This window comes from Pseudorasbora parva, chromosome 6 (genome assembly GCF_024679245.1).
Source record: "Pseudorasbora parva isolate DD20220531a chromosome 6, ASM2467924v1, whole genome shotgun sequence".
NCBI lineage: Eukaryota > Metazoa > Chordata > Actinopteri > Cypriniformes > Gobionidae > Pseudorasbora > Pseudorasbora parva.
Window position 1 is genome coordinate 34,826,282 of NC_090177.1, and position 25,366 is coordinate 34,851,647.

Here is a 25,366-nt window from a genome sequence, read left to right on the forward strand (position 1 = left end):
CCTCTAGTTTTCAAATAAGCCTAAAGGACTTGGATTAGCTGGATTTAGGTGTGTTTATTTAGGGCTGAAGCTAAACTCTGCAGGGCTGTGGCCCTCCAGGAACTGAGAACACTGTAAGTAAAAAAAATATAAGTTGCAGTTTTTACATTGCTTTAAATAAGTTGAGCAATTTTCAATAAGATTCAACTCTTTTTAAAGTCAGTTTAATGCAATTTATGTTCATAAGACTTAAACATCAAAGTTGATAGTACTTAAGGCAGCAACTTGTACAATACTTTTTGGAGCCTGCCAGTATAAATCACCATCCGGTTTTGCTGCATGGAAAGTAGTAGCTCAGACACTCATGGCTTAAAAGGAGGTAATTCTTAACTGGGGTGATTGTTTTGGTCTTATTGTATTTGTATTTATTTAAAGTTAAATGACTTTGTCTTATGTCCATTCAGTTAAAATAGCAATTCATAAATGTACTGTAAACTCAGCTTCTGTGGTTTTGATTCATAATACATGGTTTAAATATCTTTTACAACAAAATGTCAAACAATTTGCCTTTTTACACCATTCTGGTTTATTATTTTTGAAATGGCAGAAAAGGAGCATGTTACATTACACATGACACAAAGCCATGTTGGCAAAAAATAAGTAACATAAACAAAGTGCACATTCTACACTAACAGCTCATCTGTTGGATCCAAATATAAATACAAAGCTGAGCGGAGTGACACCAGAACCAGCCAACTGATGATTTGATGCAGCTGGACTTTAATCCTCCAGAGAGCCTGATTGGACAGCATCCTGGTAGGAGGGCCCGCCCTCTTTCTGGTCAGGGTAGAGCTTGATAAGGTCGTCGATTCGAAGGATAGTGATGGCTGCCTCTGTGGCGAACTTAAGACTCTTGGTTTTGACCATTGTGGGTTCATACACTCCGGCCTGCTTGTTGTCTCTTGGCTTTCCATTTACCAGGTCCAACCCGATCCTTAGAGCGCGCACACACACAAATAAACAGAGTTAAACAGAGTAATCCATCTATTTTTAAACTGCACTGGCTCTCAGTTTGATCCATAATAGGCCACATAACTTCCAGATTATTGTCAAAATCCCATCAATCAACAAAACCATTGGAAAAGCAATTTAGGCAAGTAAACCTAAACCTTACTTCTAGACACCACATTCTTTTTTATTCCTGATTGCATGTTTAACAGTGCAGTCGTATTTCTAAGACCTGAACAGGTTCCCTGTGTGATGAGAAGAGAGTGACACCAACCATTTGAGGTTCTTGCGTTCAGGGTTGACTTGAGCCTCGTTGTGGAAGGCTCTGAGTTTGGCCACCAGGTCAGTGGAGTCTTGCGCAGCGTTGACTGCCAGAGTTTTAGGAATGATGAGCAGAGAGCGAGCAAATTCAGCAATAGCCAGCTGCTCACGGGAACCCTACAAACACACAATTGTTATATGCATATGCACAACTTCAAGTAAATAATAAAAAAAAGCACTATTACTGTGAATTAACAACAGTGCTCATTAATGGCCACCTGATTTCCCCCCAGAATACTGAAACGTGTAAAAAGACTGGTTCAACTACTGTTTGTATTATAACATAGACTATTCTTTTCAGGATCATGGATTTAATGGTCCATTGAGAATTAAGCAAATAAATAAAATAAATATCTCAGATATAAAGCTTAAAGGGTCATGAAACCCCAAAACACTTTTTTTGAGATGTAAACAGATATGTATAGGCTGCACATCATTGAAAACACTAAGGGTACTCATTAATGGTATTCATATGTGAAAATAGTTATTTTTGCTTTTTTCAGAGTGATTTCTGTCTTCCGGTTTGAAAAGCTTAGTCGGAGCAACGTCACAAATGGTGACGTCGGCGCGGCCTTTTCGGCCCAAGTATGGGCTGCTGGGCACATGCTGACGTCGACCGCTCCGAGCGATTCTCGATATATATTATATAATTTAGTTAATATGCATGAGACAGTCACTTCTGTCAGGCTCGTCTTACATCATTATTGTAGAGATATGGTGGGGAAGTTTTGGAAGCAGCGTGCGGAAAAGTCACGGAGGAAAGCTAGGCGTTGTGCTGATACGAAATAACGTAAGGGCGCCGAGCGAGTTGTAACCAGCGCCGTCTGTGGAAGCCTTTGCTACAAAGGCTCGGTAAAGTAAAATTAACTTGAGCAATCGCACGCCGAACCTGCAAGCGTTGACTATCTAATTTATGTCAGGAGTGCAAAATAACCAATCTGTAATCTGTAGGATAATGAACAAAAGCCACGTCTTCTCCGTTTTATTTGTGGTCACAGCCATGCACTAAACCGCATGTGTTCGGGCTCTTAGTGAAACAGTGTACTGCATATTTGGACAAATATAGATTTAGCTGCCGAGTGATAGACAGCCCGGATCGTCACGGCAACCCAGCGCGCGTCGCTCTGTGCTTCAGATGCGCGGTCGAGACTAGCCTCAAACCCCTTCGCTTTTACCCCGATCTAGAATTACACATATCTATCACATCGCATGTTGGGGTTCACGTTCTCTTATCACGTCGGCGCGTTGTTCATCTTGCCAAACTGAATGTAAGATGAACTGCTGAATGATTTGCGATCTCTGCTGCATGCCACTTATAGCTCTCTCATTCGCTGTACTCCTCCATCATTTAATCTCACTGTTGTAAACAATGCCAACGTGAACCAAGAACATGTCTCAGAACCGCTGTAACTGCTGCTATTAGTATCGCTAATCAACCTACTGACACTCCCCTATTTATGCAAACCATTCCCTCTTTCCACACAATACCATCCCACCTTTTCACAGTCGACCACTCCCCTTTTAACAAGCCTTTTCAAATTGAAGGTGTGAAAAAACACCGCTGCAGCAGGGGGGTTTCATGACCCTTTAATTTAGCTTTAGAGCTAACAGTAGGTCCGTGAAAGGTTTACAGATGAATTATTACCAGGGTTCCCACTCTTTTTCAGCGACAATTTTTCAGGACATTTTTTATTTTACTATGACGGGAAGAAAAGAAAACAAGGATCATGCCAAATATTGCTCTCCAAGTCTATAAAAGGCGTACAGTTTATTGCAATGACTTAACTGTAAAAACAGTTTTTAATATGAGCTCTTTATCAAACATTATGACTATGGAAGCTTGTTTACACCAAAGAATTCAATTTTAAAACACATCTTAAAACATTTTTTTTCTAGGATTGCTTTTAATAAATTTTTATTTGTTGTTTATTTACTGTTTTTACTTTTTTATATTATTTTAATATATATTGTTGTGCTTGTTTGTAATGTGAAGAGCTTTGAGAAAGCAACTTTTAAAGGCGCTATACAAAATACATTTCTTAAAATATAAAAATCATGCAATTCTAACTTTAATACAATTGGCAGTTTATATTATGCAATTCAGACTTCATAACAAAATTCAGTTTACATTAAGCAATTCTAATATCAAAAACCAGTCAGTATCTCCTTTGCATAGAGCTGATCAGGTCGTTGATTGTGGCCTGTGGAATGTTGGTCCACTCCTCTTCAATGGCTGTGTGAAGTTACTGAATATTGGCAGGAATTAATACGTGCTGTCGTATATGCCAATGTCGAATAATAACATTATCTAACCGCTGCAAGTGGCAACACAAGATTAATCATCGTCGAAAATACTACTCTCATATGTGTGAACATCACACTTTCTGCATCCAATGGTAATTGTTTTGGGCCAGTGACGAACTCGTCTAAAGAAACTTCTTAAATAAATTTCCATGACAACAAGATTTTACAGGACATTTAACATTTTCTGTAATTTTCTGTGTTTTCAAAACCTGGAAAATTTCATCAATTTTCCAGGTTTTGCAAGACGAGAGAAAACCTTGCACTACACATCTATTTCTCGATGGAGAAAACAAATTAATTCTGTCTGTAACAGATCAAATACAGGCCTAGTGAGGGTTAATAATTCTCAATAATAAATTAGTCATGTTTGTTCAGAGCAGAATGGATGCAGCTGTCAAGCAGAGCTGTGTGTGTGTGTGTGTGTGTTTGTTTCCTCACTCGTGACTCTCACCGTGTAACCACACATGCCATCTATAAATGCACCATAGATTACACGCAACTAACACTAATGTACTTAATGTTACTCAGTATTAAATGTAGTTACAGTGTAGCAAACACATCTTTAAATAAAAGTAAATAACAGTATTTTAAGGTGTTATTGTTACAGGGTGATTATATACTAAAGTACAGAGTAATATTAGTTAACATGTGCTTACTATAGGGTTAGGGTAGGATTAGTTGCATGTAATTATGTATCATTTACTGTTATTACTATGGTAAGTACATGTTACATATGTAAGAAGAACACTACATGTAAGAAGAACATTTTAAATAAATGTGTAACAGCAGCTGTAAAAGATGTGGTCCTCACCATGCTTGTTGCATAGTTCTCCAGATAGATCGAGAGTGCAGCCTCTACAGCGCCACCTCCTGGCACCACTGATTTGGACTCCAGCACCCTCTTCACCACACACAGGGCGTCATGCAGCGAGCGCTCCATTTCATCACACATGAAGTCGTTCGCCCCGCGCAAAATGAGAGAGGCACATGTACGTGCCTTTGTGCTGAAATACAAAGAGGGAAAGAAAAAAGGCATGAAAAGTTTATAAATCAAAGTTGTTTACAATGCAAAACTTTTCTACAAGGTCTCATGCAGTGGAGTTAAGTGCAAATTATGCACATTATCTAACCAAAGCAACGCACGCAAATCCCACAAATATACACAAACAACATTTCAGTTCTAGCATTACCAACCCGACACCGCAGCCATATTTATCATTCAACCTTAAGTATTGTCAGCCAAAGCTAAAAGTCACACAGCTGAAGTAAATGTGTGTGTTGTACATCAGGGCTGCTCCACTGTGACAACAGCACCTCCAACAGGTGCAACAAACACATTTGGTAAAGTTTCTGCTTTTTGGGGATACTGGGACAAAGCCCATACATTTAGATTAAGCCAGTTTCATGCACTGTTAACAATACTTTTTTACTTCTGAGGCAAATATTCATAACCTAATGTAGGTGAAAGTCTGTATAAATGTAAAATAATAAAAATCAATGTTAAAATGTATCATAGCAATTTTAACAAAATATAATTACTATTAATGCTATATGTTTGCTTGCTGTTTGTTTTAATATCAAGTACGAGCTGTGAGTTTGCTAAAATCCTACTTCATGCAGATTGTTTAATCAATATTATGAATAAAACATTGTATTATATAGATATGAATAATACAAATTAAGAATACAAATAATACAAATGCGAAACAAATTTCCATGACTTTTTCTTCAAAACTTTAGGAGTTTATTTAGGCCTGGACATTTTTATTTTAAAATTCTATTACTTGTTTTTATTTATTCCACTGAACCACACAAGATTACATTTCTCTTCTTAAATCCAGACTCACGTCTGACCCTTGTCTTTTCATTAATTGAGGTAGGAAAAAAAAAATATACTGTCGATCCGGTATATTTTACTTGACAACCGACCAGGTGCAGTGAATAACTCTGATTATCTCTATCACGACACCTGCTAGTGGGTGGGATATATTAGGCAGCAAGTGAACAATTTGTCCTCAAAGTTAATAGAACCAGAAAAACAAAAAAAGCAACTGTAAGGATTTGAGCAAGTTTGACAAGGGACAAATTGTGTTGGCCAGACGACTGGTTCAGAGCATATCCAAAACTGCAGCTCTTGTGGGGTGTTCCCGGTCTACAGTGGTCAGTATTTATCAAAAGTGCTCCAAGGAAGGAACAAATGGTGAACTGGTGACAGGCTCATGGGTGGCCAAGGCTCATTGATGCACGTGGGGAGCGAAGACTGGACCGTGTGGTCCGATCAAACAGACGAGCTACCGTAGCTCAGATTGCTCAAGTTAATGCTGGTTCTGACAGAAAGGTGTCAGAATACACAATACATCGCAGTTTATTGAGTATGGGGCTGCATAGCCACAGTCCAGTCAGGGTGCCCATGCTGACCCCTGTCCACCGCCGAAAGCACATGTGAGCATCAGAACTGAACCACGGAGCAATGGAAGAATGTGGCCTGGTCTGATGAATCATGTTATCTTTTACATCACGTGGATGGCCGGGAGCATGTGCATTGCTTGGGTTCTGCCATCCATATGGACTACTTTGACACGTACCACCTACATAAGCATTGTTGCAGACCATGTACACCCTTTCAAGGAAACTGTATTCCCTGGTGGCTGTGGCTCTTTCAGCAGGATAATGCTCCTGCCACAAAGCAAAAATGGTTCAGGAATGGTTTGAGGAGCACAAGTTTGAGGTGTTGACTTGGTCTCCAGATTCCCCAGATCTCAATCCAAATCGAGCATCTGTGGGATGTGCTGAACAAACAAGTCTGATCCATGGAGGCCCCACCTCGCAACTTACAGGAATTGAAGGATCTGCTGCTAAAATCTTGGTGCCAGATACCACAGCACACCTTCAGGGGTCTAGTGTAATCCATGCCTCGATAGGTCAGGAAATAGGTCAGTTTTTGCAGCAAAAGGAACCAACGCAATATTAGGTGTGTTATAATGTTATGCCTGATCGGTGTAGTTTGTGCTGTGAAAGTTACATGTAATGAGACAAGTTTATTTGTAGTGCATTCCCAACACAGCCATTCAGTTTTTAATTCAGTTTTACTTTAAATTCGTTTAGGCTTATAAAACCGTTTATAAAACATTTTCTAGTGCCATTCATCATTATTTACTGTTAAATTACATGATTTCTGAATGGCATAACAAAATGTGACTTTACACCAATACGAATTGTACTTTAAAACTTTTACAAAGTTTAACTTTAAAAGTTTTTGAGACTTATCTTCTGTGTTTTTTTGGGAAAATCTGTTTAAATGCCATTTCTTTAACTTAGGACATACAGATAAAAACATTTAGCGTTCGTTTAAACGATAATAATAAGCTAGAATGATCAAAAGGAACCAGCAGGTGACTTCATGAGCCACACGTTCACTACACTGGCTGTGTGGATTTTGGCTGGAGGCAGGTATACTTAACATGCCTCTTCAGAATCTAGTTAATATCAGTGATAAGCTCTGTCCTTTTGATAACAGAAAAGGAGCATGATCTCACTTTTTGACAAGTATGAGCTCGTCGTCACACACTCTCTCCTGCACCACCTCCTCCGCCTGACCCAGCATGGCCACCTCAAACGTCTCCTCTCCCTCCAGGTTAGACAGAGACGAGCAAACAGTGGCTATGGGGGAAAAGTGGATATACTGACATTAAATAAGGCCTAAATTTAAGCTTAAAATGTAGATAAAAGCAAGTGTAGTCAAGCTGACCTCCAGTTGCTTTGGCGATGCGTTTGAGGTCCTTCTTGAGCACTCTCCTCACAGCCATGGCTCCCACATCTACAAAGTACTTCAGACACATGTCATCAATGCCTCCAGTGGACAGAATCACATTAGCTCCAGACGCCAGGATCTTCTGAATTCGCTCCTTAGTGATATCCGACTCCCTGAGAAACAGATGCAGAAGAGGCACAGAATTACAATAGGAAATTAGGTGTAAATTATACCGTGACAGTGTAATTACATATACTCTGGCTGCATGCCAATCTCATTTGTCCTACCACAGTTTCAGAATAAACCGAAAACTTCTCATAACATAAAAGGTCTCTAACGTTGAATTTTGCAGCATTGCTTTGACAAAGTATCTGTCAAACAAACTAAAATCAAAAGCGTGATATGGCTTTATGGCCTTATGAAAATGTGCTTTTTTGTGATGCATGTTTCAAAGCGAAGCGTACATTCGTCTCACGTGATCAGCTTATGTGCTTTCCTGTAGCTCAACCAATAGTGTGGTGCTACCAACACCAAGGTCATGGGTTCGATTCCCAGGGAAAGCAAGAACTGACAATAATGTCAAAATGTGTACCTTAAATGCAACGCAAGTCGCTTTGGATAAAAGCGTCTGCCAAATGCATAAATGTAAATGTAACAAGTCTCAGTTGACAGTGAATGAATGCATGGAAATCCATCTTCAGCATGTGAGCTTAAAGGTGCCCTATAATGCCCTTTACAAGATGTAAAATAAGTCTCTGATGTTTCCAGTGTATGTAAAATTGTACCTCAAAATATTGAAACACACAACAAAAAAAACTAACAAAAAAAAAAAACAATCGACCACTATCAGCAATTATTACACGGCTCTGTGAAATGCTTGATTCTGATTGGTCAATCGCACATTCCAGCGGTACGTTATTTCCAGATAACACCCGCTCATACGGGTACTACGAGTTATCTTGACCGGTACTACTTCTATGCTTAACGCTGGCGCCATCTTGTGGCTTAAATGGAAGACTTCAAGGCAGGTTTCCTTTATAATGTTTTTAATATAGATATTTTTCTTACACAAACGCATCGATTCGAATCAGAAGGCTCTATTAACCCATCGGAGTCGTGTGGAGCACGTTATTTGACGGACAGCTGCATTTTTCATGGACTTCAAACACAACTACAACTAGGCTACTGCTTGGATTAACGTTAGCCTGGACTTTTTAAATATAACTCCGATTGTATTTGTCTGAAAGAAGAATGTCATATACACCTACGATAACTTGAGGGTGAGTAAATCATAGGCTTGGTTTCATTTTTGGGTGAACTAACCCTTTCAGCATTCATTTTCAACATTTAGCAAGGGCATATGGCAAATCTTCAGCAATAGATAAAGGCTTAAAGCAGGTTGTAACTGTTTTCGTTCGCGGAAGCTTTGCGTAAGAGCTAATAAAATATTTAATTTTAAGACAATATTTTATGTCTAATACTTATTTATTTGAGACTAGTAGCCGTGTAATAAGCGGGATAATGTACACCCAGCCGGTTGTTATCGCAGAATAAACCCCTTCAGAGTGATACAAGACCCCGACGCGATCACTCTGTCAGGGTTTATTCTGCGATAACAACCGGCTGGGTGTACATTATCCCTTACTTATCAAACCTTTATGAGCTGCTTCAAATTTCTGGGGGAAATTAACGTCTTTACCATCACTTTTGATTAATTTAATGCATAAAGAATTTCTTTAAAAAAATAAACACAAAATAAAATATTCTTATAGACCCAAACTATTTAGTGAGGGATATTGTTTTTTTTTTTTTTATATAACAATGTGACCTCACCTCTGTCTGATTTGGTCAAGTTTCTCTGGATCATTGATGAGCACCTGAACACCCATTTTCATCTTGGTTTTCTGCAGGCTGAAGTCCAGACAGGCTATCTTGGCATTGGACACGCGCTTTACCATTCCTAAACAAATACAAGACATTTTACCACAGTCACACTAACATACACTATGTAAACGGCAATAAAACCAGCAGAGCACAAACAGACCTTGTGATCCGACAGTGCAGTTAAGTGCATATCCGTTGACGAGGAAACTCTCCTTCTGGCTGCGTCCGTGAGCCTTCAGCACATTGACGGAGTTGATGGGATAGCGAGCCACCCCTTTACCATCAACAAACTTCACCGCCAGGGCAGCATCCACCACCATATTAGCAAAAAAATCAGCATCACTAACACAATGTCAAGGAACAACATCTTAATTTAAAACAATTACTCATGCATGTCAACCTCATTTTAAGGAAAACACTCTCTTTATAGTAAGCTACTTTCCCTTACAGATGTTTAAGCATCAAAAAAAGTATCACTGCATTATAGTTTTTTTGATACCAAGAACTAGACGTAACAAATTTTTTTTTTGGGACACTACCATGATAGTAATCCAATTATGTAATTAGCAGAAATTAAATAAAAGAACACAAGTATCCTATACACATAAATCAAAGGAATAAATTACATTTTTAACATTGCTGTATTGTGTTTTATTACTGTGTTATACTTTTTTTTTATATTATTAATATCATTAACTTTATAGATCAACTTTTAAAGCTATATATTAGTGCTGTCAATCGATTTTAAATAAATAAATAAAATGATTCGCACATTTTTTCTGTAATTAATCTTGATTAATCACACAATTACGGTTTAAATATTTTTATATTGTAATAATTTCACATTTAATCTCCAAATTAATGTGAAAACAACAAAGACAGTAGTCTATATTTTAAATATTTGTTTAAATGTCATCTTTTGATGAATGAAGGAAAGTATCACTGATATCAATACTGCTATTGATGTCTCTATGGAACAGATTTTGTTTTCTAAATTTTTGATAAATTGAAATTTAAAAATTTGTAACATTTAGTAGGCATTAAATAATACAATGTTTATTGGAAGTAAACTTAAAACAATCTCTACATAAGCCCATTATAATAAATGCTACATTTACCTGCTTTTCAATATATCAGGGCTCAATGTTGTCATACCAGTTCAGATTTTTCCTTGCACTGTCAAAATGCACAAAAATATAGTTTTCATTGTTTTTGACCCATGTAACCTTGTAAACAGTGCTTTAATATTTTTATATAGGTGTAACAGGTAGGAAATATATAGAAATTTAATAAAGTTATCAAACACTTAAGTCTTCACTGCATAAATTCTAAAATAATAGATTATCATCAAAGTGAGCAATGAGTGATTTTCTGATTAACATTAATGACAGACAGCAGCAGGTTTATTAGGCTGCATTAACTTTAAGAGCTGACGCACATGACCCGGATTTCCTCACTTTACTTCTAAGGCTTCATTTACCTCATTTAAAACAGTGCTTCAGAGCATACTCAACAAAAACAGTATTTTGGCATAATTGTGTGTTTTAGTTTGTTCAACCGCTGTCTGAAGAGGTTCTCTCCACACAAGTGTGTGTGTGTCACACAGACAAAATATTCACATATGCGCACTGCGTTGTTTCTGTGTTATATCTCACTTGAATGGTTTAAAATAATTTGTATGAATACGATTTTTTAAGGAAAAAAACAGATGCTGCGCTAATTGCGTTAAATATTTGCATAAATAATTATCAAAAGATAAAATCACACAATGGACAGCGAACAGCACAACACAGAGGATACACTCCAATGATCTTAGAAGACATGGACGTCTTGGCGGCATTGATGAGACACTCTCTGCCCAAGTCATCCGTGGCGATGGTCAGATTCTCATTGATGTATCTGACCGCCTCCCTATGAACCACAGCAAATCAGACCGATTAATGCAAATGTCCTCCTGACTCATGCTTAAACATTAACGGTACAGGAAGTGACTCTTACTTGCAGGCCAGTCTGTATCCACTGATGATGGAGGTGGGGTGAATCTTCTGCTTGACAAGCTCGTCGGCACTCTTCAAAAGCTCAGCGGCAATGATCACCTAAACACACACACACACACACAGATGAGTGGTTTCTACAATACAATCCTAAACCTTTGAAATTGAATCAACATTGTCTAATGTACTGTTAGACATGTGGAAGCAGCAGGGGAAGACCTGCATGTCCCACAGTTTGCAACAGACAGATTCTGTGTCCTGTTAGCATAGCCACACACACTGACACAGCCCAGATGGATGGTACTATAACAGGAAAAGTTTATATAGAACAGACACTGTCTAAAGCCTGAAGTAACAAATGTCTCACCACTGATGTTGTGCCGTCTCCAACCTCTTTATCCTGCAGGTCTGCTAGTTCACAGAGGACCTTCGCCGCCGGGTGCTCCACCTCCAGCAGCTTCAGGATAGTGGCCCCGTCATTGGTGATGGTCACGTCCTGAAACACAGATCTGCCAGCATTAACAAACACACTGAAACATGTCATCTGTGTGGACACCGGATCTGGATTAACATTACTCTGACAGGGGGAAACGAGTTTAAACTTACACCGATGTCGTCCACCAACATCTTGTCCAGTCCGACAGGGCCGAGAGAGCTCTTGACGATGTTAGCAATGGATGCAGCGGCCATGACTGCAAATGAACAAAAACCACATCAGCATATGAATTTTATTTTTCTGCTCAAGATGCAGACAGTTCAGTGTTGTCTGCACTCCGAAACAGTTACCGTGCATGTTTTTAACGCAAAGTTAAATGGTTAGTGAAACGTGACTAAGTCATTTAAAGGCACAATATGTAAGCTTTTTAGATCAAAATATCCAAAAACCACTAGAACAGTGTTATATATTTTGTTGACTTGTGTACTTACATTATCCTACAAGTTTCCAGCAATATTCAAACACAGATTTTTTTTAGCATCACCTGTCAATGACGTCATATACACACTACCCTTTATTTCCATAGAAACAACACATATATTAAAGCACATTTTATTATACAGACAAGCAACTTTCTGGTTACATTCATCAACAGAATTGTTATATATCTTTACTAGGTTAACATTACTGTTTGAGATTTACCACAAGTAACATGTTTTTACCACGCCTCATAGACGCTAATTTGTCATGTGTCTAACAAAGCATAATCAGACAGAGCTTTCTCCATGATACAATATATATTACAAAATGAACTGCATGTCATTAAGCAACAGAAGTCATCAATACTGAGCTAGATACTGCAAAGTGCAATACGTCTCTCATATCAGCCACAGAGTACCGTTAATACATAACTTTCAACACCCTCAAAAGTATTTAGTATGATTGTTTTAAACATGTACCCCATATACGCTATGAAAAGAGCAGAAGCGGTGACTGTAGCAGTAGCATAATAAAAGCTCTGCTAGTCTTGAGATCGGTGAGCGTGCAGGTGTCTTTCAGAAACAATTGAAGTTTCACAAACTAATTTCGGGAGAAGCACGTGCAAACAATTAAATCTAATTAAACAGGTGGAGCAGGCTCAGATAATTAACCCAATTGGAACACAAGAGCACATTAAACTAATCAGTTAATCAATGATAGGAGGTGTATATAGACAGCCGATTTACCTTCCTGTCATTGACAGTTTCTCAGCATCCCGCCACCACCCCTTCTCCGCACTTACTTAAATCAACTGCTATAAATATCAAAACAAATCACAAATTGCAATCTAGTTCTAAACTATCCATGTCGGGGGGGGATACTCTGGGTTCGGGCAAATTTTCCGAGCCCGGAGCCCTCCCCGGACAGCACGCCAAATACACATAATCTTTACTCTATTTAATTGATGTAAGTGTGAACTCGTGAATCACTCACAAGGGTCTCGTGTAGCCAGAGCTTCAGACTCTCGGTAGAGATCTGGACTATCACAGCTCTCATTGGTCAAGGACCACCTAAGAGACGTTTGACTGACATTTAAAGTAACCATTCACAGGGGCATGAAATCGATGTCCCGATATCCCAGGGAAGTCGATGTCCCTGCAATAACAGACTGGCGTGCATCTATAGAGTATTGATTTAAGAACCTTGTGCAAGTTTACTGCAACAATGGAGCCACAAACTTTACATTCTTCAGAAAATTCAGCGTTTGGTTGATCCTGGTAAGTGTTCGTTGTCACAGTTGTAATCGACAGAGTTTGCCGTCACTGCATTTGTTTTCATGCAGACCGTTAAAGACAATGGAGCAGTGACCTTCACCTACTTCAGAAAATCCAGCATTTAGCAGACCGTTAAATAACGCAAAACAACTCGCGCACATCCTGTAGAATTCAACCAATCAGATGATGACTACAAAACTCTTGAAGTGTTTTCAGTTGTGCGCGCTATATGCAGACGTTCAGCCAACGGTCTGAGGCTGAGACTAGGCGTGTCCAGCTTCATACCATTACTACAACTTTAATAACTTTGCTCATCCCTGAATATGACTTCTGCCCAAGTCGGATGCCTTTGCATCAGCTGTGGAGCTGAAGACAACTCCCATGATCCCACACTCATTCAAAGCATCATCAAGCTTTTGTTACAAATAAGAAAACTCTAGTGGCGAATACTTATATACTGTGCCTTTAAAGGGGTACTTTGGCAGTCATTAATGGGTCAATAGAAATATTTTTTTTATTTGGTGCTTTCTAGACGGAGAAAAGACAAAATGTATTTGTCTCATGGGGATGAAAGACCCAGAATGCTTCGCTGCCCTATGAGGCCACTCCCAAAGCCACCGCGACCACGATCATTTACATAATATCAGTTCAATTAGAGAACAGACAATACAATTAAAAACTAAAGCGTCTGTTTAATATGTGATTTAGCCGCTGAGGAAGTGTCACAGCGCAAATGCTGCAGGAGTCAGATTACACTGGGATGAATGAGCTGAAGGAGCTCTCCTGATGAGAGCTGAGGTAAACACGATCACAAGCACAATCATTCGAATATACTCCAGAGTTTCTACTGATACAAAGACATATGCTAATCGCTGAGCTAACCCTTTAATACATACCAGGCTTACATGGCAGATGTATGAACTAAAATAAATGGAAATTATGCCATAATTCACTCACCCTCTTCCACCAGAAATCGACTCGCGTACAGGCGTTACCGGAAGCCATTGATTATAGTGTACAAAGTTATAAAGATTGATATTTTTCTTACAAAAACGCATCACTGTTTCAGAAGGCCTTTGTTAACCCCCTAGTGATGTTACGTTCGTGAACGAATCGTTCTTTTTGAACGAATCGTTCTCGTTCACGTAGTCTATTGACTCATGTTTCTCGTTCACTGAAATTCCTCCCTCCACCGCAGCGTGGCGCTATTAGCAGCGAGCGCATGCGCAGCTCTGTCGACTGTTTCATTCAGTCAAAGAATGACAAAACCTCAAGCCAATAGCGTTCGAGTATGAGATGTGACGGAGCATGTGATTTGTTGAATTCAGTGAACGAATACGCCCTTTACTGACCGAGAGGCTTTGAGTCTGACTCTGAACGAGAAATGTCGTTCGTGAACGAAATGAACCAGTTGTTGAAGGATACTGATAGCGAACAGCTCGGCTCGTGTAGGTGGCATATTTGCAGCAAAAGAAATGTACACTTTCCCACTGTAATGAAAACAGTGTAATAATGCAGGTTGATGGTTAAATGATTACTACAGAGTAAAGTGTGTTTGCATTTTATTTTATGTTTGAACCGTTTTCTTCATTACGTTTGAGTCATGTCATGCACTTCTCTAAAAACTAAAACAAATAAAAAATGTGACAGTGGCCTATGGTTAAAGAGATCTCGTGTGTCACGTCAGTAAATAGCATTCTGAGCTACTGAACGAACTTCACTGACCGAGTTGCTGTTTTGAGTCTGAACGAGAGAGAGATCTCGTTCGTGAACGAACTGGTACTTCTCGTTTGTGAACGAAATGAACCAGCTCAGAACGAGAGAGAGAGAGATCTAGTTTGTGAACGAACTAGGCTACCTCGGTCATTTAGCATGCGTGATCAGTCTCGTTCAGCAATCAGCAGATGCAAAGCACAGTTATAGACAAACCTCATGTTTATAACCCCATGTTTACAATAATCCCAGATATATGAATGTCTAAATGTCTGACCAAACAATTAAATGTTAATCATGCAAGAAAACATGCTTTGGTCATCTGAACCACTTATTTAGACTTATTTTATTTAATGAGTTGATTATGTACATTTTAATAAAGCCAAATCATTTTTTTAAAGTAAATACGTTCGTTGACTTAAGACATTACACATAAAACACTCTTTTTCGTCACCTGCGGTCATATTTATGTAATATTTTAAAAAAATGTTACTGAACGAATCATTTTGGTGAACGAACTGAAAATGAACGACTCTCTTAAAAGAATCAAAATTTCCACCACTATAACCCCCTGGAGTCGTATGGAGCATTTTATGATGGATAAAAGATGCAGTTTTATGGGAATCAAAATCTAAGTTACCATTCACAAAGCTTGGAAGAGGCAGGGTATTTTTTTTTTATTATCGCCGCTTGTATTCGTCTGAAAGAAATCTCTCATATACACCTTGGATTGGGGGGGGGGGGGGGGGGGGTATAATTGATGGTATAATTGATGGTATAATTTATTAATATGATGGTATAATTTTGGGTGTACTATCCCTTTAAATGACACTAAACGGGGCGTGGACGCAGCATCACACAATAGCAGAAGTCTTCAATAAGCAAAGCCATACATGTAACGTTATGTAGATATGCATGCATTACATCTGGTTCTTCCTGGTTACTGTATTGTGTGGTGCAAGCAAAGCTTTTTACCCATCATGGCATCACTCAAACTTTTATCACATGTATTAATTTGTCTGATAGAGTGCACATGCGTCGCAGTGTCAGTGATGATCATCTACTGCCTAGAGAAGCACAATCACAGTACCGACAACGTGCAGACCCAATAAATGAACCTATCAGCCACGTCTTTTGTTGTGGATCCAGTATTAAACGCACTGTAAGCCGCACGTGCTGCTCGAGACACCGGCCGCAGCCGCTCTTCCGTTAAAAACATCGCAACACCGGACCTGTTTCTCGCGCTTCTCTGTTTGTATCGCGGGCTAATATGCGCTCATTCAAACTCACCGTTTTGAGCCCTTACGGACTCGCCGCTCGTCCTGTGGCCGAGCACGGTTAACGGACCCTCTGTCATGGACATGTTGAACGGGAGAAGAGAATGGAGATGCGCGCGGTGGGTTATGGGTAGGGTGCGCGCGGGAGGGGCGCATGTGGAAAGTTCCAGATCAGTCTAGATGAACAGCTTTCTTTCCGTTCACACTTGCAAACATGAACCACTTAACCCCTCCAAATACTCGACTCTACACACTGATGTCTTTAAAGAGTTATATACCACGCGGATTAAGCCAAAGACCGTGAAAGTTATAAAAAACTACAGTTCCCTGTTTGAATATGGTGATTCATTCTATGGTTTTCGTCAGAGCATTTACTAAGAATGAGGGACATCTAGTGGACTGGTAGAGCAGCGGCAGTTCTTTTATTACAACCATTGTGACGCTTGGCAAAATGATTCGAATCGTTCACTGGTGATCCCTGCTGGCCAAAACAGTGTAAATGCAGTTGTGGGCTGTCAGGGCCAGCAGGGCCTTCTCTGCTGGCCCTGTCAAAATCATTATTATATATATATATATATATATATATATATATATATATATATATATATATATATATATATATATATATATATATATATATATATATATATATATATATATATATATATATATTAGGGCTGGGATAAACGATTATTTTTTAAACGATTAATCTAGCGATTCTTTTTTCGATGCATCGATTAATCTAACGATTAATTTTTCCTGTCCGATTCGGTTACGATTCCATTCGATTATCGATTATCTCCCCATTAATTGCCTAATAGCAATTTATACATGTTGATTTAATTATCTGAATGAAAAAATAATAATTCCTTAACATTGCAATATATGTTTATTGCTCTTAAAATTCCAAAGTAAAAGACTATACAAGAACAATGCATTCAATAAAATCATAACAAAGTGCACACACACACACACACACACACACACACACACACACACACACACACACACACACACACACACACACACACACACACACACACACACACACACACACACACACACACACACACACACACACACACACACACACACACACACACATTGGTCTATGTGGTTTACAGGGACTCTCCATAGGCGTAATGGTTTTTATACTGTACAAACCGTATTTTCTATCCCCTTACACTGCCCCTGCCCCTAAACCTACCCATCACAGGAAACATTCTGCATTTTTACTTTCTCAAAAAAACATCATTTAGTATGTTTTTAAGGCCATTTGAATTATGAGGACATTTGATATGTCCTCATAAACCACCTTTATAGTGTAATACCAGTGTAATACCCATGTAGTTATACAAATTTGTGTCCTCATAAACCACATAAACAGGCTCACACACACACACACACACACACACACACACACACACACACACACACACACACACACACACACACACACACACACACACACACACACACACACACACACACACTATTTTGAAGTTACTGCACTCTGCCTTTGTATTGTCTGCAAAAAATGTGGAGTCATGCCAATGCAAAAGGCAGTAACTTCCATATTATCAATATTTGGTTGCTGATCACCATTTACAAAATCAATATAGTAACACCTGTATAAAATCTAATGATCATGGCATTTATTTTGGATGATTTACAATTAATTATAGCCATCTTCTTATTGCCATCATGTGCTTTGGTTGCATTCTGATGCCAATATTAAGGACACAATACGTCTTGTAAAGAGTATCTTCATTGGTGTGCAGCAAAACTTACAGGTTTGATAGGTGACACTGAATTATATGAACAAGATAAGATTATTTCTTATGAGTAAACATTTGCATATATAATGCAAAGATATAAAAAATAGAACAAATAACAAATCATGTAAAAATGCATGGGATTGGAATAAGATAAATAGCAAACAGTGCCGCTGGTTAATCAAGGGTTAAGTTTGGCTATCACGCTCTAATGGCAGCACTGACCGGATCGGATTGCCCATTCATAGGCTAAACAGAGTAATTATTTATTACAATATGTTTTTAATGTTTTTATCTAGTAAAAAAAAATGATACAATAGGCTACATAGCTTAATTACTTTTACATCTTTGAATGAAAATCGCCTATAGCCTAAAAGGACAACTTTTAGATTGATGTGAACGACAAGTAGGAATAATTCTCAGAATGCTTGTGGATTAAACATCCCCGATGACGTTCATTGCCATGGATTTTATCGGGTTTACAAGAAGGTAGGATATATGGATATAATTGCGAACTGTTACTACTGATTATATGCGTGAGCGCACGCTGTCGAGTGCACACAGTCGGGCAGCCCCAAACTGCCTGACAGCGCGCTGAGTGAATATTCTGCATTATGAAAACATGTATCGCAGTACACAGGCTACACCGTAACTTAAACACGGCAGACTTTAATAGACAGTAAAATAAAGGCGGGACACCATAACTGGATGTCGGTACCGTAACTTAAAGGGGGGGTGAAACACTCAGTTTCAGTCAATCTCATGTCAATCTTGAGTACCTATAGAGTAGTATTGCATCCTTCATATCTCCGAAAAGTCTTTAGTTTTATCATATTTATAAAAGAAATATGGGCTGTACCGAGTCTTTCCGGAAAAAACCGAGCGCCTGGAGGCGTATCGTGTGGGCGGAGCTAAAGAGTGATGAGCGCGCAAAGCGGTGACGTCCTCAAGCGTGGAGAAACCCATCTATCTCAGCTAATACAGATAATGATCCACAATCAAATCTGAGGCTGAAATAAATTGAACAGGAGAAACGGCAACATCAGGATGTCCATCTCTGTGGTATGTACTGTATTTAGGGGCCTTTGTGTGCAGTTTATGAGGACATGATTCGGTTTATGGACTATTGTATGTGACTAGACCTTAGAGGTAGCAAGCAAAACGGTTTTGCACGTCAGAGTCAGAATAGTGTAACGTTATACAGAACAACAATGGAGTAACCGTTAGCGCATTTGAATGACGAAGCACGCGATCGTATCGTTTACTGATGTTTACTCATGCGACGGTAGCCAATAGCAGAGACATTTGAAGTTGATTTACTCCCTGGCATCTTCCAAAGCAGGACCGCTCTGTCAAAAACACACTTCTTTGGTATGATTTGGTGAAGTCCTGTGACAGCAGTGACCGTGGAAATCCACTTTGCGACGCGACTGAAGCGATGCCTTGAAGCTTCCCGTCATTTCTGCGTTCAAATCGGTTCAAATGCAGCGCTGCCTTCCCGCAATGCTGTGCTGAAGCCGCTCGACGTCACCCATAGGAATAAAGTGGAGCACATAAGTGTTCACGGACGACTGGATCTGCAGCTGAGAGACTGTTTACAGCGTGCATTTCCTCTCTCTCCCTCTAGTGACGCGCGCGCACCCTTCCGGGAGAAGAGCCTGTACAGCCCATACAAGGACCTTCCGCTCTATTTAACGTCAAATAGACCCATACTCGAAAAAAACTCGCCGAAACTTGTGAGAAACCGGAAGGAGTATTTTTAACACAGAAATACTCCATCAAACGTCCAACATTAGTTTTTGAAACTTTGTCTATGTTTAGGATGGGAATCCAAGTCTTTAAAGGTGTAAAAAGCTCAGTATGCATGAAACAGCATTTCACCCCCCCTTTAATTTAAACATCTGTCTTCCTGTGTGCAGAAATTTGTTTATGTAGCAGTGACAACAAAACGCGTGCATGCGCACCTGTGTTAAGAGCGCTTGCTCCGTGCGTGCCGCGCGCCAACCCGCAAGCCTTGCACTTCTGAAAGTCTGAGGAGCCACTCGTGTTGCTACCATAGATATACATAATAAATAATATACTTAATTACATAATATACTTTATTATGTATATCTATGGTTGCTACTACTCTCCGGCGCCACCATCTTTATTTTGAGTCTGACGAATTGACGCGCATATTTTGCTTCGACGTATTTTTTGCGTCGACGCATTGTCCCAGCCCTAATATATATATACACGAGTGGCTCCTCAGCCTTTCAGAAGTGCAAGTTACATAGTTACGATTATATTTCCAGAAAGAATGTATTTATTTTTGGTGTATTTTCCATATGTCATCATCTAAACGCATCACAGCCCCGAGGACCAGCACTAGTAGAATCGCTTGCCTTCCATTGAAGCTGCTATTTTCCATTGGACCATAGCTTTGACTGACGTGGGTCATTAGCTAATCAAAATTTGATGTGTAGTGATAGAACGGCCCAGAGGCCCAGCGATGTGTCGGTGTGCTACCCCCTGCTGATGTCATCAGCCGTCTGAACTTTTCGCGGGTTGTGAGAATTCTGTGTGAAATAAACTATGGCCGCCCCGGGATGACAGCAAGGGGGTAATCTAGCGCTCGGAAAGCGTTCCACCCATAGGGGCGGCCATTGCTAACCAAGCCATCACCTGCTGTTAGCATCCCATTGACTCCCATTCATTTTTGAGTCACTTTGACAGTGAAAAAACTTTAGATCTGAGACGTTTAAAGACTCCATTTGTCCATTGTTTATTTCTAAAGAAACTTGACAATGAATAAAAGGCTCCATTACCTTGTATCTTACACTATCGCCCCGTAGAAGCTGTTTTTGTAAAAATAGGCTAACTATTGCGTCATAACCAACGCGACTCTGTCGCACAGTTGAGAAATTACCGTATAGACATGAGGAGACGCTCGCAGGCAATCTTTTACTGTCTATGAGACAGTCTGGGGGACGTGGAGACATGTCCTGGAGACTAGTCTGATAAAGTCAAGGGAGAAGAATGGGGATAAGCCCATAGTGAGCCAAAAGCAACGGGAGAAAATATTTAAACAACGTGATTCAGCTTTCACTTTCCACATCTACTAGAAGACCTACAGCTGTCAGACAGGAGGCTCACGTCACAACTACGTCCTCAAGCTCAGTCTGAGCCTGCGCAGTTCGCTCAGCCATCAGGAAGTGAGTGCCCCTAGGTGGACTTCATTATTTCGCCGTTGACGTAATGGGATCGCTCGGTCCATTTCTTTTACTGTCTATGGATGACAGGCTGCGTGCGAATGATCGATCCTGATGTCAAGCCGGTAATGTTAGCTAACAAGCAGTGTTTTTTCTGTTTCTTTGGATGTTCTGTTGGTCCGTATTTTTGTTTGTTTAAGAGTATTTGTGCCAGCTGATTTTGATTCTTTTCACCATTTGCCTAAACGGTGACACGTGAGTGCAGTATCATCAATAAATAGTCAAATTGCCTTTTTGTCTCGCGTGTACTTTTTGCTTGACCCCTTCCCAACGAACACTATGAAAGCAAAGTTCGTAGTAGTATTGCGTACAGTGCATTATTGTATATTGCGCGCGCGTGTGTGTGTGTGTGTATTATGACACACAGGAGAGGGTGAAATATGAGGACATTGGCCATGTCACTTTTCAAAATGCTTTTAAATCATACAGGATGAGGTTTTTTTTAGAAAGTAAAAATGCAGAATGTTTCCTGTGATGAGTAGGTTTAGGGGCAGTGGCAGTGTAGGGGGATAGAAAATACGGTTTGTACGGTATAAAAACCATTGCGCCTATGGAATGTCCCCATATGTCACAAAAACAAACGTGTGTGTGTGTGTGTGTGTGTGTGTATGTGTGTTGTTATGGCGACGGCGTGGGGCTTGTTAATCGTGTGTGTGTGTGTGTGTGTGTGTGTGTGTGTGTGTGTGTGTGTGTGTTGTTATGGCGTGGGGAGTGTTGACCGTTAGTGAAGGCCCTGACTGAAACCCCACGGTACGCTAGTAAATGTAACAAAAACTGAAGCCAAACATGCATAAAACCATATTTTTTTACAGTCTATGATAAAAACTTTTACGCTGTGCAAATACATCTAATGATGCTACTGGACACATCTTCAGTGATGTTCCTGGAATCATTGGGTGTTTCGGGTCTTTCAACATCATACACCCTCATCCAGGCGACCCAGCTGAGGCTGATCAGACCCCAGCTTGTGTCCAGTTGGCAAATCTAGCTACTTTGCCCCCATGGATCTCCTCTCTTGAGCCATAGCCATCTTGAGGCTTTCTCTGCTGCTTCGGTGATGTTGTAGATGGCTCTTCGCCTCCTCCCTCCATCAATGCCTAACAGACTGAAGGCTCTGCACAAGGATCGGGCCGCAAATCCCCTACTTCCGACTTCAACTGGGAGACACCTTGCTCTCCATCTTGCTTGCTGACACTCACTGACCAGTCCCTCATACTTGGTGAGCTTCCTTTCAAAGGCCTCTTCCAGGCGATCTTCCCAAGGGACTGTTAGCTCCAACAGAACCACTTGTTTGGTGGACTCAGACAAGAGAACAATGTCTGGTCTTAAGGTGGTGGTTGCAATGTGGTTGGGGAACTTGAGTTGCTTCTACAGGTCCACCAGCAGCTGCCAGTCCCTTGCAGTGGCCAAGATGCCTGCAGATGTTTTTGCAGCTGGTCTTGGCTGCTCTCCAGCTCTGATGAAGATGATGGCTTTCTTACTTCTGGAGAGACAGGAGCGCTTGGCCCACTCGACTCCTGCAGCAATGGCTTCAGCGATGGCCTTCAGCACCTGATCATGTCTCCACCTATATCTCCCCTCTCCCAGTGCCTTTGGGCAGCAACTCAGGATGTGCTCTAGTGTTCCACGCCTGGAGCACAGTGGACATGCTGGTGACTCCACCTTGCCCCATATATGAAGGTTTGATGGGCTGGGAAGCACATCATAAACCGCCTGGATGAGAAACTTGATCCGCTGTGGCTCTGCCTTCCACAGCTCTGCCCATGTCACCTTCCTCTCAATCACATTCTCCCATCGTATCCAGGCACCCTGTTGCCTCATTCCCACTGTCCTGCAGGTTCTCTCCTCCTCGACCACTGCTCTCACCTCCTCCTGGACTAGGCGACTCCTTTCCTTCCCTTTGGTGGTGTCAATATGGGGAGTTGAAAAGGAACCCAGTCCAGCCCTGCCTCTTGTTACCACTCCTACCAGCCTGTTGTGATGTAATCTTGCTTCTGCTTGTTGAACAGCCCCCTCAGCCTTCCACTTCCGGCCAGTCCTAACTTCAATTCCAGCCTTTGCCACCTTTGCATCTCTTGAGTCTCTATATTGCAACACTTCCCTGGCTCTCGTTACCTTGAACTCTTCTTCCAAGGACTTGAGTGGCAGTTGCAGTTTGTTGCGCTGCCCATAGAGTGCGATGCTACTTAGACTTTTTGGAAGCCCCAGCCATTTTCTGAGGTGGCTGCTGACCTTCCTCTCTAAGGTTTCCACAGTCGAGATTGGCACTTCATAGATGAGGAGTGGCCACAGGATCCTGGGAAGAATGCCATGCTGGTATAGACTTCGTCTTGGGCCCCCTGCACTCTGGTTCAGCAGACTTGAGCAATGAGCATTTTCATGGCCAGGGAGAACAGAATTACGGAGATGGTACAGCCTGTTATGATACCGATCTCAATCTTGTGCCAGCCTGATGTCACTGCCCCTGATGAGGTTCTCATCCTGAAGTTGTTGTAATAATCAGCGATGAGGTGTCTAACCCTGGTGGGGACGTGATGTTTTGTCAGAGTGAGCTGCACAAGTTTGTGTGGTATTGAGCCATATGCATTTGCCAGATCGAGCCACAGCACTGAAAGATTGCCCCTGTTCTCTCTGGCCTCTCTGATAAGCTGTGTCACCACACCTGTGTGTTCCAAGCATCCAGGCATACCTGCAACTCCCCCCTTCTGAACTGATGTAAAACCCATTTACAAACCCATTTACAAACCCATTGCAAATGTTTTATTGAACGTAAAATCTATCAAATGCAATTAACTAGTAATAATAATAATAATAATAATAATAATAATAATAATAATACATTTTATTTATAATGCACTTTATATTAAACAAAATCTCAAAGTGCTACAGAATTAAAAACAATCAACAACAATAAATAAATAAGTAAATGAATAAAATAAAATAAATAAAACTGAAAAAATAAAGAAGTAACAAGTCAATTAAAAGCTCTGCTAAAAAGGTGGGTTTTAAGACCACGCTTAAAAGCATCTACAGTCTGTGGGGTCCGCAGGTGGTCAGGGAGAGCATTCCACAGACTGGGGGCTGCAGAGCAGAAGGCCCGATCTCCCATAGTACGCAGATTGGTCGAGGGAGTTTTAAGACGAAACAGAGAAACAGAGCGGAGGTTACGAGTGGCTGTTTGTGCAGTGAGGAGTTCTTTAAGATAGGAGGGAGCATCACCATGGATGCACTGGTGCGTAAGGAGAGAGATCTTGTACTCGATCCTGAACGACACAGGAAGCCAGTGGAGTGATTATAGAATGGGGGTGATGTGGTCGTATTTGCGCACCCTCATGAGGATCCTAGCAGCACTGTTCTGAATATACTGCAGCCTTTTGCTAGGGATGCCGATAAGGAGCGCATATCAGCAGTAGTCCAGCCTGGAGGAGATAAAGGCGTGGACAAGCTTCTCCACATCTGCCAATGTTAGTATGGGACGAAGTTTGGCAATGTTTCTGAGGTGGAAGAAGGAGGTCTTACACAGGTGTTTGATGTGAGCTTCAAAAGTAAGCTGCGATTCCAATCTGACCCCTAAATTGGTGACTGAAGTGGAAAGTGGAATTACCTGATCAGAGAAAGCAATGCTGGTGATTGAAAACGGACTTCTGGACCTGAAATGGAGTGCCGACTAGGATAGCTTCAGTCTTAGAGCTGTTTAGCTGCAGAAAGTTTTGCTTCATCCACACCTTTATCTCATCCAGGCAAGTGATCAAAGTGGATGGTGTGAGGTCAGCAGAGGGAGATGAACTTGTCCTGAGGTAAAGTTGAGTGTCATCAGCACAGCAGTGAAAATAAATCCCATGCCGGCTGATGAGACGGCCAAGGGGGAGCATGTTGAGGATGAACAGGGTGGGTCCGAGCACTGAGCCTTGAGGGACAC

General features: G+C 40.6%; 1 protein-coding gene across 1 annotated transcript; it reads right to left on the reverse strand.

The window, feature by feature from the left end:
• Window positions 1–541: 541 nt before the first annotated feature.
• Window positions 542–16,640, reverse strand: tcp1 (t-complex 1). Its single transcript, XM_067446789.1, has 12 exons — window positions 16,435–16,640; window positions 11,848–11,933; window positions 11,609–11,737; window positions 11,246–11,343; window positions 11,048–11,158; window positions 9,408–9,589; window positions 9,197–9,323; window positions 7,361–7,536; window positions 7,149–7,272; window positions 4,424–4,616; window positions 1,262–1,425; window positions 542–973 (listed from the first exon to the last, which is right to left on the reverse strand). The coding sequence occupies exons 1-12, from the start codon at window positions 16,505–16,507 to the stop codon at window positions 760–762; spliced, it is 1,677 nt and encodes a 558-aa protein (XP_067302890.1). The 5' UTR covers window positions 16,508–16,640; the 3' UTR covers window positions 542–759.
• Between the last annotated feature and the right edge of the window lie 8,726 nt (window positions 16,641–25,366).